General features: G+C 33.9%; 2 protein-coding genes across 4 annotated transcripts in view; both read right to left on the bottom strand.

The window, feature by feature from the left end:
• LOC144664084 (E3 ubiquitin-protein ligase rnf213-alpha-like) overlaps positions 1-15,163 on the bottom strand; it is a 163,060-nt gene that overhangs the window by 75,193 nt on the left and 72,704 nt on the right. The gene's annotated exons all lie outside the window — the stretch shown is intronic.
• LOC144664192 (uncharacterized) lies at positions 1,618-3,074 on the bottom strand. The gene has a single exon (XM_078525304.1). It carries the CDS (start codon positions 2,816-2,818, stop codon positions 1,625-1,627), a length of 1,194 nt encoding a protein of 397 aa, XP_078381430.1. The 5' UTR covers positions 2,819-3,074; the 3' UTR covers positions 1,618-1,624.

The following is a 15,163-nucleotide window of genomic DNA, read 5'->3' on the forward strand; positions in this document are numbered from 1 at the left end:
GGAGAAACACATATGTGAACACTTGTGTAACTTCCTGAAAGAGAATGACTTGTTCCACCCCCTTCAGTCGGGGTTTAGAAAATCTCACTCCACTGAAACTGCGCTTATCCGATTGGTAGACCAGTTATTGTTCAACCTCGTCAATGATAAAATCACTGGACTTGTTTTTATCGATTACAAGAAGGCATTTGATCTGATTGACCATAAACTGCTTCTGTCAAAATTAAAGGCTCTTGGAGTAGGCGAAAGGAGTCTACCCATGTTCTGTGACTATTTGAGTGGTAGACGCCAGTTTGTGAACATAGACGGATACCATTCTACCCAGAGGGCCTTAACATTGGGTGTACCACAGGGCAGCATCTTAGGTCCAATCTTATTCCTTGTATTTATTAATGATCTACCTGCAGCATTGCAGCACTCCGTGGCTGATATTTATGCCGACGACACAACTATTAGCTACTCCACCCATTATATGGCAGCACCCAACGACATTTCAAACGGCCTTCAGACAGATATTGATGAAATTATGAACTGGTCAGCAGACAACAAAATGATACTAAACGAATCCAAAACAAAATCCATGCTTGTTACTGGTAAACGGTTGGGCAAGAAACTGGAACAGTCCACTCTGCAGTTACACGTAAATTCTACTGAACTTGAACAAGTGAGCTCGCATAAACTATTAGGGGTCACGATTGACAGCCAGCTTACCTTTGACCAACATGTCGAAAATCTATGCACGAAGTTATCGCAGAGAATCGCCGTGTTGCGAAAAATAAGACGCTCTCTGCCTCTTGATCAAAGGAAACTGACTATTATAATGCTATGATCAAGCAGACAATGCTATATGCATCAACCGTGTGGACACCATGCTCTGCTGAGAATTTACAAAGAGTATTTAAACTTCAGAAACGCGCAGCACGTGTAATACTAAATGCGGATACTAAAGCGAATAGCGTACAACTGTTTAGAGAATTGGATTGGGTGCCATTTTATCATGAGGCAAATGTAAATAGGTTATCAATGGTATACAAATGACTGTCTGGGGACTGTCCATAATATTTGTCACAGATGCTGATAAGAAACGCCGACATCAATGAAAGATCGAGCAGACATGGACTACTAAACCTTGTCTGCCCCCGATTCAAACGGGAGTCAGAGGGCGGAAGGTCTTTCACAGTATCGACTACACGCCTCTGGAATACTATACCTAGCATCATTAGGAACAAGCCTAGTTTAGTAAGTTTTAAGAAGGCTATGTTTGATTTTTTTAAAGATACATACAAACATTTAGATCATTTCACCTTTTAGTTAATTCTTTTATATCAATTTCGTCATTTTAGAGTAATTTTTACCTCGTTTTTATATTATAGCGTATTTTAAACTAAATTTTGTAATTTTAGATTGTTAGATTTTTACCATTATTTTTAATTCTTAATTGTATTTTATATTAGAGGGCCACTGGTTTTTCAGTTTTTACTGTTATGTGTTCAACCTCTATAAATAAAGTTGATTATTTTTATTATTTTTATTATTATTGTTATGTTCTTTACGTAATGTTTGCTTAAAGTCCTTAGCGCCGAGACCAAACCATGGTCCTGGGGCACTGAAGGATAGCCAGTTTTTAGGTTGACAACACCCTCCTCAAAATATGCGCTGTACCCAGCAAGGTTATCTTCTGTAGTTCACTGATGCTTATTTGGCCGGGGATTCTTCCAATATAACTCTCTAGTCCCTTTTTGATAGCTCCAAGTGCTCCAATGATAACTGGTATCGTTTCCGTTCTCATGCCCCACATTCGGCTTGTTTCGATTTCCAAGTCCTTGTATTTGGATAGTTTTTCCGTGACTTTCACGGATGTGTTTCTGTCTGATGGTACTGCCATGTCAATAAATTTACAGGTTTTCGTTTTGTGGTCTTTGATCACTATATCTGGTCTGTTGGCTGTTATTTTCCTGTCTGTGTGTATAGGCATGTCCCATAATATTGTGACATCCTCATTTTCTGTAACTGTTTCCGGTTCATGGTCATACCACTTTTCTGATGTCTCTATATTATAGTTGTGACAGACTTTCCAATGTATATACGCGGCTGCTTTATCGTGTCGGTGGATATATTCTGTTTTTGCAAGTTCAGGACACCCAGACACGATATGGTCGATTGTTTCGTCGTATTTGTTACACATCCTGCATAGGGGGCTAGTGCCGTCTTTGATAATTCTGGCGTGGTATGATCTGGTAGCTAGGCTTTGGTCTTGGGCTGCGATTATGAATCCTTCTGTTTCTGCCTTCAGTCCACTGCTTTTCAGCCACTGGTTGGTTTTGTGGTGGTCGACATCTGCTTCCTTTATTCTCTTTGGGTATCTCCCATGGAGAGCTTTGTCCTCCCACTGCTTTGTTAATTTTTCTTGGGTCTTATTTCGTGCCATTTGTTTGGTTCTCTTTGCATATTTGGTGGTTGTTTCATCTGCTTGTTTGTCTGGGATTTGTAGGTCTAGTTCTTGTTTGGATTGCTCTGCTTGCTTTTGTACAGAGTACAATTTCTTTCTGCCATCATGTTCTTGCACTAGTTTGATTAGGGCATCATCTGTGTTCTTTAGGTATGTATCGAGCCCTATCGTGGTTGTTTTGTAAGAGGCTTCTAATTGGATAAGACCCCTACCACCAGCATTTCTTGGGAGGTAGAGTCTGTCTACATCTGCTTTTGTGTGATGCATCTTTGACAGGGTGAGTAGTTTTCTTGTTTTTGTGTCTAATCTCTTGATTTCACTCATCTTCCAGTCGATTATGTTAAAACTGTAAGTCACCATCACTTTCATCCACACCAAGGTATTTGTATGTGTTCTCTTGGTCTAGTTCCTTGATACAGGTGTCAGTGTCAAGTTGCAGGTCGGAAGTTTCTGTCAGCTTTCCTCCTTTGAATGCAGCTTTAGCACATTTGTCCAGCCCGAATTCCATCTTGATGTCATCGCTGAATGTCTTTACAATATTGAGTAGGCCGGTTTGCTGGCTGTCACTTTTTGCATAGGTTTTTAGGTCGTCCATGTAGAAAAGGTGACTGATTGTTTTACCTTGGACTTCATAACCATAAGCGGATGCCTTTAATAATGAGCTCAGTGGAGCGAGGGCGAGACAGAATAGGAGTGGAGAGAGAGAGTCTCCTTGAAAGATTCCGCTTTTGATATTGATAGGCCTTGATGTTATTGACCCTTCAACGTGGTTGAGGTGTAACGTTGTCTTCCAACATTTCATGCTTTCTGCGATAAAGTTGACAGTCACCGGGCAGATCTTATAGATTTCCATGCACTTTATTATCCACGTGTGAGGTACACTATCAAAAGCTTTCTTATAGTCTATCCAGGCTGTGGATAGGTTCTTTTTCTTGGTCTTACAGTCCTCCAGAATCATCTTGTTTATCAGGAGTTGGTCTTTGCATCCGTAGCTCCCTCTCTTGCAGCCCTTCTGCTCTGATGGTAGGAGCTGGTGTTCACTCAAGAACGTGTATGTTCGTTCTGCTATGATGGATGTCAGAATCTTATACATCATGGGAAGGCAAGTAATTGGTCTATAGTTCTTTGGGTTTTTTGTTTCTTCTGTTTTTGGTAGCAGATATGTAACACCTTCAGTAAGCCATTCTGGTGTTTCTTCAGGGTGTTCAACAACCTTGGTGTAAGCTTTTGCTAAGTCTTCATGTAGGCTGACAAGATGTTTAAGCCAGAAATTGGAGACTTTATCCTTTCCAGGTGATTTCCAGTTACTGCTTTTGTTGATAGCACAGGTGGTCTCTTCGACATTTATTGCTGTCCATGCTTGGGCCGTAAGGTCTTTGTGCAGGTTTTCTTGCCCTTTTATCAGAAGCATATAACCCCGAAGCGTCTAACTTCCCTTTATGACCTTGGGACAAAGCTGGGGATTATTAGAGCTCCCAGCTGACCAATCAGGAACGCGGATTTTTTTGCCCTTATATGGAATCGTGTGCAGCTCCAAAAAAAATGGCGGCCGCTACGGGGAAACCCACAAAGAAGTCAAAGAAGATGGTCTCAAAAGCAACGATTTAGTTGATTCTGGCGGTTAAGCCGACTGGAAAGTCTAAGGCAGAAGAAAATGTGTTTAAAATGGTATTCAGGGAGGTCAGGGAGGCGTTTGAGGTTTATTATTTGAAGCATTAACTGCGAATTGGATATTTGTCAACTCGAGTCGCGGTATAAACCACATGCATGGCCATGCATAGTTTCCGTTAATTCATTCATTGAAGATTTGAAGCGTACAACAAGTTTTTTTTTTTCGAGAAAGTGAAGGGAATTAAACTCAGTCAGGTATTCAAGGTTGCAGGTAAGGTGTTGTGAGTCTGTGCAGCAGTGTCAGATGTAGGTCACTTCTTGCTAAACCGTTCGAAGTCGTCCATGTTTAATTTGTTGCCTGTATAAAGAGTTTGTTCAGTGTTAGTTCATGTACATCAACATGTACGTTGAAGAGGACGATGCTTCTCTTCTTAGACTACGTCACTAGGTTTTTGTCGTCATTCGTATTAAAATAAATGAGGCTATAGATACAAAATGTGCATTCGCTTTCGAAGGCGAAGCAAAGTTTCAGAAGAATCCTGTGCACAGATCGATAGGCTAGAGGTTTAAGCGCACAAATAGCAGTTTTTAGCAATTCATGCTTGCATGGAGTTCGAAGCATTTAAATCTGTAGAAAGCGTCTCTAGTTTTTTTAAATAAACATAAGGACAGAAATTGAAAATACGTGTAGTTTATAGTGTGAAATTAATTTCCTCAAGCTCCTGACCTGGCCGGCCTTACTCTTTTATTTTTTTAATTCATACTCATTTTTAAAAATTCTTGTTAATAATAATTAATGGCTCACCACAGAACTGTTGTTTCATTTGAAAAAATAAAAAAAATATCTCCTTCTACTCTTTTGCCATTCCAATATTGGTCCAATATCTTCCGTGTATAATTGTTTTAAAATTAATACCCAACATGAGAATGAAGCAATATTTAAAAATGAATGTCATTTCAACTTTCATATCTACTGACTCTCCTTGAATTTTGCAGGTTTGTCAAAGAACTGGCATTAATTATTATTTCTTTGTAGCGAAATATAAATGCCAGTAGCTCAGTTTTAATGATAATCATTCAAAATTTCCCAAAAATGTAATGTCAGACATGAATGTAACTCTGTTATGCCACCTCAGCCTTGCATCTGACAATATTGTGCTATTTCGAGCCAAAAAGTGTTTGGTACTCTAATACACAAGTGATTAACCGACTATCTAGTGTTTAAATAATGTAGCTGCTGATAATATTACCACACATTTTTACAGAATAAATAATAAAATGACATGGTGGATAAATAACAATAAATTCAAAATGCAAGAACTGGTTTTTTGTTTTAATGCTAATAATAGTAGTATAGGAGTTGGGGGTACGAGATCATAAAAATTTTTATAATCTCTTACATCCCCAACTCCTATACTACTGCACAGCACTGGATTCAAAAAATAGAATCAAAAATAGAATCAAAAAATAGAATCAAACACGGGAATCAAAAATGAAATCAAAAATAGAATCAAAAATGGATTCAAATATTGGAATCAAATATTGGATCCAAAACTGAAATTCAAACCCTAGAAAACCAAGCCTGTGAAACCAAGCCTTAAAAACCAACCCTTGCTAAACCCTTTAATCAAAATAAAAAAATCTCTTATACTATTTTTTAAAAATCTTGCATCTTAGTGCGTTTATAGTGGATGGGTCATTTCAACATTCAGTTATATCTATATTATCATCTCTTATACTAAAACTCTATTTTTGATGTTATAATGACCATATGCTAAACTGTTTATACCATCATCAAGTACATACCGTTTATCATCGAAACAACTAAGTGATATTTTATTAATCTCGTAGCTTCCAAGTTTATGGTTTATACTCCGAATAGTTTTCATAGTATGACGCATTTGTTTATTTTCAAATAGTGTCTGTTTATAATTTTCATGTTTTAATTCTTGTCTGATGACATTTTTCTTAATACCTTTAGCTGTTTTTTCTTGTTTGTTATTATTTTTAATGTAAGAATACATTTTACTTCGTAGGCCTATGAATTCACATATAGGCACTGATGAAGCCTCATCTTTGAATTTACCTATTACTTTTTTATTTGTTTTATTGAAAAAAGGAGAGTTTTCAGGATAATCGCTGTTATCGAATTTATTTTTATCACTCCAAAAATCTTGATATACATCTTCAGTCTCGATTTCATAGGTTAAGCTGTCAGTATCTGTGAATAAAAGCTTAGCTTTATCTCCATACTTCTTTTTAATATAAGTGTAATGAAAATCATACATAAGAGTTTTGCTTAAATCTAATATGCACATACCAACGTAAGAAGGTCGATTGAGAGTTAGTGTTTCTTTAATTTTATGAACTGCTACTAAGTTTTCATTGAATATTTTACAACAGACATATGTTGGTTTTGAAGCAAGCTTTAATAATTTTTGTTTATCAGTCACTAACCGAACGTCAACTCTTTTCTTTAAATTTTCCATTGTTTTACCAAAGACTGAGTTGTTCATGAGCTTGAAAAAGTCTTTCTCGAAAGCATTTTTAGCATTTTTGCGTTTTTCTGTGTTATAATCGATGTATTGTTTTAACCATGGCGATTGATTGAATTCTAATGCTCTATGAACTTTTGTTAATTTTAAACCAAGATCTAAATATAGCTGTAGATTCCTGTAATGCAAAACATACTTTTCTTTGTTATTTAATGTTGGTATTAGCTTATTAACAAGGCCTGTTGTTATATTGTATTTTTCAGCAATGTTTTTGCAATAATCTGATAGCATGTCTTTGGTTACTTTAACTTTTTCTGCTCCTAATGGATAGTCATTATGAAGGTTATGCAGTTCATTAGGATACTTTAAATCGACTTCTAAAATTAATCCCTTATTAGAATCTTCTTTATACTTAGCTAAGTTTGTTTCATTTATCTGTTTTTGTGTTAACCATTTAAATCCTCCTTTTGGTAAATATTGACTCATGGCAAATCCGTACAAATTATTAGAATCGAGGTACATTATATACTTTGAGGTTGATTTTTTATCATATTCATCCATGTATTTATTGTTTGCTTTACTATGTCTATTTGCTATGTAACTGATACCACCTCTCATACCCATTTCGATGAATTGATGCATGTCAATGTCAGTCATTAACTCTAATTCGATGCCCGTCATCTTCAGCATGCTGTCCCATGATAATGCTGGACTAGTAAAGTAATGACAAGGATCGAGTTTATAGTATTCAAGGCATGTTTTTCTAAAGCTTTCAAACACATCTGATAATAATAATACATCACTTTTAAGATATAAATCATGGTACTCACCCATATTATTAATCTTAAACATTTTCCACACATTTTTAACATGTTGATAGTCTTCATCACTGATATGCTCATTATTCAATATGCTGTAGAAGTCTTCTTTTTTGGGTAGTTTTTCATTAAATTTATCAAAGCTATCCATATAATCATAACAATATACACCTTTTCTTGACATGAGATTTAGCTTTTCACCTTTGAATATTTCAGAAGTATATTTTAGTGATTCTTTTGGTAGATTACTTACTAATTTATCAAGACTAGAACTCATAAACTGAAAACTATCTAAAAAGGTTAAATGATTACCAAGCATGAAGGCCATATACTTTTCCATATTATTGGGTATAGCATTGATTTTCATCTCTTTGATCTCTCCTTTTTTGTTTTTGTATGTATGTTTCTTAACAATAGCTCCAATCTCTTGCATAATAAAATGGCTGTCATAACCCCGAAGATTGTGAAAGATGACTGGTATCTTTATCTTATCAGGCTCTATTCTCAATTTAAGATTACATTCTTGATGAGCTGATCCGCGAAATTTACCTGTGATATGGCAATGATCTCTCACTCGTATATCATCATCATTATACACTTTATCACAGATATAACATACTTTTGCTTGTTGAAATTCTTCTTCTTCATCTTTAGTCATCTTTAATGGTTTTTTGAAGAATTTTCGCATAGTCTTTTTGCAATATTTAACTTCATCTAACATGGCTTCCATGAATTTATAAACAGCTTTTTCTCCTCTGTATATTTGAACAGTTTTTGAATATTTATCATCAAGGCAACAAACAACTTTATAACCATATCCACAGTCTGTATGCTTTTGGTATGCCTCTGTATATGATTTATCATCATTACGTTTGCATCCAGATACCTTGTATAATAAACTTTCAAAATCAGCATATATAACGAATGGAACTTTTTGCTGTTTATGGTAGTTGTTGAATTTTAGTATATTATTGTCTTTTGTTGGCATTTTAATAGCTTGAGTTCCGTTTACTTGTATACAGTTTTCCTTATGATCGTTCAATACTCTTTCAGAACTGAAGCACTGCAGACAATGCATACAGAAGTGTTTCCTTTCTTTATGTTTTGTTTGATTGTACATGAATTTATTGAAATCTTTTATTAGAACATAATGCTTGTTTTCATTTTCAGTTATTAATAATAAATTCATCTGATTGTCATACTTTTCTTTTGATATATAAATAGGATATGCTTGTTTGTTTTCATAACCGAATACATTGATATTGATTTTATTCTGCGTTTCGATTTTATTTATCTGTTTTAAATTGACGGGAAAATTAATCCCATCATAATTTAGCTTCTCAATGTATGCTTTATCTGATTTTTTAATTCGTTGGGGGTATTTATCTTGTGGGTTTAAGCATCTGATATGGCACCAACGAAAGCACTCATTATCCTCATTTTTCATGTTAATCAATCCTTTCGAACTGTTTCTTAGTTCATATGGTAGCTGAATATAGGAGGAGCCTTTTATTGGTTCATATTTCACTACATTAAGATGATGGCTATCAACAGATTGAATAGTCCAGCCCGAGCCTTCAGATATCCATTGAGCTACAAAATTCAAGATTTTTTGTTTAGATACTTGAAGTGATTCTGCAATCTCAAGATTATTAATGATTGTTTGAGGTTGGCTGTTAAAATAGGCTGTTTTATATATTAAATCCTCACCAGACATCTTGGAGAATGTTATTTTGAGCGTTTCAACAAACTTGATACCTTTTAGGGATGATAGTATTTTAATAATATGATACTCAACAGCTTTCCTTGTATTTTGTAGCTGTAATGATGGATCTTTATTGTTTCTTATAGTTATTTGATAAGATTTAGTATAGCCTTTCATAGCTTTAGCGACTTCCTCTATCTTTGTCCTTGGTAATAGTAGTGGGGCTGTTTTTATAGTCCTTGGCATGGGTATAGGCTTGTAATCATCCCTAAATTCAGGAGGTGGTTGAATGATATTTTCCTCATAATCTTGCACCCTCTGTTTTACACTCTTACGAGGAGTTGGGATTGGTGGCCTAGGTTTGTAAACTCTTTGTTGGTTTGCTTTTAGTGATAATACTAGTTTTATGAGTTCAGTTTTAGATAGATTGTTGAGATCAGATTCATCCATATTAATATTGGTTGAGATAAAATTTTTATTTTCCATTTTTAAATTTATAGTATTAATATTTCTTTAAGTGATTTATAGTAAAAATTATTTTTGAGATTTTTGGTGTGTTTGAAGATAACCAGAAATAAATATATTTTTGGTCACCTAAGGCAACAGATAACAGCAATTCATATATACTGTGCTATACAATATATAATTATATAATTTTTCTTTATATGTTATTCATCAGGTATAATATTAAACCGATCATCTTCTTGAATGCCTTTAATGACAGCATTTTTAATGTGTTTTTTAGTTCTCATATGACTCCATTTTCCTGCAAGGCAAGTGTGATATTCACAAATATCACAATACCAAGGCTTATTAAGCATGTATTTCGTTTTTGATCTAGTAATAGCTTCTAATCGGTCTTTTTCGGTTGTATAAATTTTGTTCCTTCCCATTAATATAATACTATATATTATTTCTTTATACCAGTTATAGTGCGTTTAGATATAAACAGATAATTATTTTCTTTAATATATATATAGAATGACTGATATAACATTAAATATCAAACACCTTTTAGAATCTGATCAAAGCTCGAATGATATAGCCTTCATTAATAAAATGTATTGTATTCAGAGCATCCTTAAAACAAATATTTGTATTATTAAAATGCTATCTTCAGACCTTAACAGCAGATCTGAAATATCAAATGAACACAAAAATCATGTACGTTTAGAGTGTATACCTGAAGACCAGAAACGACGACGTGGAAGACCTCGTAAGGATCAACATTAAATACATAATTATTCAGTTTACGGTTTTAGCCATAAGTTATAAATGATTAATGACTAAACCATTGACCGAAAAAACCTGCTGACGCGTCAGCAGGTATTTTAATCTGGTTTGATTTCTATTGACCAATCATATTTCAACAAGTAAAAAGTTTACTCAAAAAGTTTACTCAAAAAGTTTACTCAAAAAGTTTACTCTAAAATTTACTGCCAAAACAGCTGTGCCGTGAAGTTATGTGTGTTATATATATAATGGTTTGTAATTCTGAAATCCACGATGAATTAAAAATTTTAAAAGAAACTATATGCCCTTTATGCGATCAACTATTGATAGAAGGTAACAAGGATGCTGAGCCATGCTGTAGTAAGCAGGATATGTCAAATCAAAACGGTATAAATGTTTGTATTAATTGCGGTTTGGTTCATGGTTCTATTTATTACAATGAGTTCATTGATTTTTATGCAAATATGGATAAAATACGCCGAAAATCGGTATATCATCGGAAGTATCACGTTGAGAATGTTTTAAACGATTTATGTATTAAAAATAGGGTACAATTGACTAGTGATCAAAGGAATCGAATTTATAAAGTGTTTGATATTATCGAATCCGGCGCTATTCCTGTTGTAAACAAAGGTAGAAAAAGACTTATATCAACCAAATTCATAATTAAACAGCTTTTTTTGATGATGAATCTACCTTGTGAATTTATCAAAATTAGCAAAAGCAAGAAAACGTTAGCCTATTATCGATTGTATTGGAATGAGATTTTGTCATTAAATTTTGGCGAAATAAATCGGATCATCCAATAAATTTCTTATCATATTTTCGTAGGTACTTGTCGATTATCGGACCGGTATCCGTCACATAATCGTCAATGTTCTTCATTGAAATTATGACGCTAGACGGATTGTAATCACCGCATCTCATCGTGTTTTTAATTGAGTTGAGTAAATGCTGGTAGCTCTGATATGCATATGTACTATTTTGAATTTTTAAATCGAGATTTTGATGATGCATCCAGCCTTGTATTAAAAGCGCTATTGTACTAATTGCAACCAAACTAATACCACCTGTAGCAATACTTGATGCAAGGGAGCCGGATGCAAAGAGAATAGACAAAGAGTTACCCAGTAATTTCAGTCTTTTCAAGCGCTTTACGGCCTGCTTGTAAGCCCAGCATTTTCTGTGATAGGTGCTGTAATAGGCTTTTAATTCTGTGACTTGGTCCTCATTTAACTTGGCTGAAATATGATTCCAGTCAAATATTTTGCGATTGTCTGTCATATATTATATGATTAGACTATGTTTTTTCTTTCGATTTTCTTTTTTTTCATTGAGTTGATTAATTTCCTGATATTTTGAATCAATCGATCAATACTTTTCAGTATCTCAGTTATCAATTCAGCAGTCTTCATATATATTGTTTAGACAATTAAGCGATTTTTATTCGAAGAAAACATTTTTTGTTTTATCTAAAAATTGACATTTATGATACTCATTACCATTTATCGAATATGGAATTTTACTAAAACCTATTCTTTGTACATAGTAATCTGAAGAAATTTGAAGGCTAGATGCATTCAGCGTATACCCCGAGAAAATTTTATCGAGACAAATGCTGTTGTTAGAAAGGCAAATTCGAAATTGATCCTGTATTTTTGTATACCAGAGATTCATATATTTACCTATATAACCAGCTCTAATTTGCTCACTCGATATATCTAAATCATAATCGAGTGATAACTGATTAGACTCTACTTTCACCCATGGAAAATCAAAACTACTACCATTGTCGAAGTTAATTTTAAATCTTTTATTATCACCGGCTTTATAGTCATATTTAAATGCCATATATATAGTCCATTCATCGGATTCAGTGACATTTTCATTTAAATTAATTTCGAAACCACTCATAAAGCCGTTTTTTGGATCAAAATCTTCTAACAATTTTGTGGGATTAAAGACAAGATTACCATTTAATCCAGACACTACTGAACCGTTGCTATCTGACATGATGAAATTAGATGGATCTGTCAAATCGTAATAGTACTCGAAAATTTTATGGTAATAGCTGATGTTTCTTTTTTTATCCATTTTTAATTCAAGATCAGACTTCAAATTGTCCCGAAAATTTTTTAACTGTTCATAATTAACAGCTTGGTCATTAGTAGTAGCTGGTTTAATACCATAAATAGCCTTTGTTTTCATATCAATTGATGCATTGAAAGCTATTCTATCATTTTCAACATAATATAGCTGATCGTATATCCTAGGATCAACGTTACTCTGATAACCTTTTATTCCATAAATCACGATATATGTTTGTAATTTTGGGACATATGCGTTCCCTGATTTCATCTTTAAAACGATATCAACATAGAGATAATTATTAGGATGTTGTTGATATTTATTAATTTGTGCTATTGTTCGACTATATCCATCATAAACTCGCGTAGTTGATTTGTCGATGTTGTCGATTGATGAAACAATATCGATATCTAGACTATCATGATCTATTTCAGCTGGAAAAAATAGCTCGAAAACCATTGTGTATCGATTGATTGGTAAACTATATACATTGATACCTAATCTGCTTGAGTAGTAGCCTTTATTTCTGTCAAGTACCAGCTTACTGTCTACAACTTTCGTATTGATCTTATGGTATGAATTCGGATGATCGATTAAACTGCCTAACTCGATATCATCTTCCTCGCTTAATTGATTGATACTATCGGTCATTATATGGGCAAACGTGTTTTCTTGACCAACGGAAGTTATATGACTTTCACCAACATGATCAAGCATGTATTTTTTGTTTACAGCGTCTGTATCATTGGTTGGGCTTTTTAGATTTGTTATTTTATGAGAGTTCATATCGAGATTAGCTTGCATCGAATTACTGCCATCAATATCAAGCTTGCTTTGAATTTTTTGAGTCAAAACGCGTCCTACGACCTTCTTTAAAAAAGTGTTATCGACGTAAAATTTGTCTGCCTTGCTTTGAATGGAATTGGCTAAAACTCCTCCTGTCTTCTTTGTTAAATAAGTAGTATTGACGTACGATCTGTCTGCTTTAGTAGCAAGTTTGGTATCAATTTCAGTCCTTACTTTGTTATCCTCAGCACTAACATAGCCTACGTTTGGTACAGATCGATCGTTATATAAACTTGGATAATACACTTCGGTATTTTGCAATGAAAGGCCGGCACAATCAAACACTGTTTCATTTCTGTTCTTTTTAAGGAAGAATTGGTTAAGATATCGTTTATTTACGGCCGTCTCGAGATCCCTTGAATAATTTTCAATTGAATCATCGATCGCAACGTCATCAGGCGTTTTTAGCCCTATTACTCTCTTTTTGTTCAAATTGAAATTACCTTCAGGCGTAACATCAAAGCCGACTCCTGGGTCACCCTTTTCACCTCGAGGGCCTTTAATTGGTGTAATATTAGTATTATTTGATTGTAATAAACCGTTTGAGTAACTCATATTATATCAATCAGTTATATTATATTATATTTTTTCATTGAAATTCTTAGTTACGAATTTTCGTGGCTTATCAATATATAAAAAGCTAAATGGGTCTGCAGTTGCTTTGAGATAGTCGTTTTTACTGATTCCAAGTTCTCTGCAAATCATTCCTTGTTCATTATTAGATGGGAATTCGAAAATACAGTGATGAGTACAATTTAATCTGATTGTTTTATCGGTATTATAATAGCTTTGAGATAAATAAATGCAACTGCAATTTTTATTTCTTGAATTTGTAAAATAGTTGCGTATTTCGCTATCATTTTTTGATCCCGTATTGAGATAATCGTCAAAGATGACTAGTTTTTGGCCTTCATCTGATATTTTATCAAGCGGTATTATTTTATCATTACTTGCTTCAATAACAGAATAACAAGCCTCTTGATTAATGGGTTCAAAGGTATTGAAAAGATGTTGATATTTCGATTGCTGAAGATTTTTCCCATAAAGATATATTTTATCATAAAACAAAAGCCGGTATATCATATCAAGTAAAAGGTTGGTTTTACCCCCACCCGAGGGAGAGGAAATCAACATTCTGAAACATTGATTTGGCATGAAATCGTATAGTTGTCTAAAGTTTGAGGCCATATCGTCTTTAGTGTCATAATTCGTTATTCTCATTATATTATATGGGTATATTATTTTCAGTTCAACATGGTGTTCAACACGGTGTACATCAAGGTGTTAAACGCTATGTTAAATGTTGATTTTTATATTCAATTTTCATTTTTTATGTAACGTAATAATATAAAATAAAATGAGTTTACTTAGATGGAAAGAGCTTGCAAAGAGTAAATCTGATTTGGGCGATAAAATCAATTATGTTAAAAATGCAATCACACAAAATAATATCGGTCAGCAGACAAGCCAAGAGTCATTTTCGAAGGTATTCAAACCAGTGACAAGTAAATTAGATGATGTAATTAAAAGTAATTTGCAGATAGCAAAAGTACCCAAAAATCGTGTCAAAAAGGGGATGAGAGGTGAATTGGAAGCTCCAGATTACTATCCTGAAGTTGATCCTTTTGAGGATATGGACGTAGATAATTTATTTGATGAGCCTGTAATGCCACAAAATGAAAAACAGATTGTACCGAAACCACCAACATATGAAGAATCTTTAAAAGATCTTTTAGAAGGAAATAAGGAGATTTATGTTGATCCCCAATATTATCCTGAATATGTAGATGAATTACCTCCTGAATATGATGAGGATGAAATTGATTATGCTTTAGATGCTGATGATGAAGTAAGTGAAATACTAGATGACGTTGGTATCGACGATTATGATGTAGTGCAAATGAAATTAGATCAGCCT

This window comes from Oculina patagonica, chromosome 1, assembly GCF_052425735.1.
Source record: "Oculina patagonica isolate OP01 chromosome 1, crgOcupat, whole genome shotgun sequence".
NCBI classification, from domain to species: Eukaryota; Metazoa; Cnidaria; class Anthozoa; order Scleractinia; family Oculinidae; genus Oculina; species Oculina patagonica.

What these genes read in the sequence shown, in the direction of transcription:
- LOC144664192 (XM_078525304.1), bottom strand. Translation starts at nt 2,818, where the DNA reads ATGAAAGTGATGGTGACTTACAGTTTTAACATAATCGACTGGAAGATG.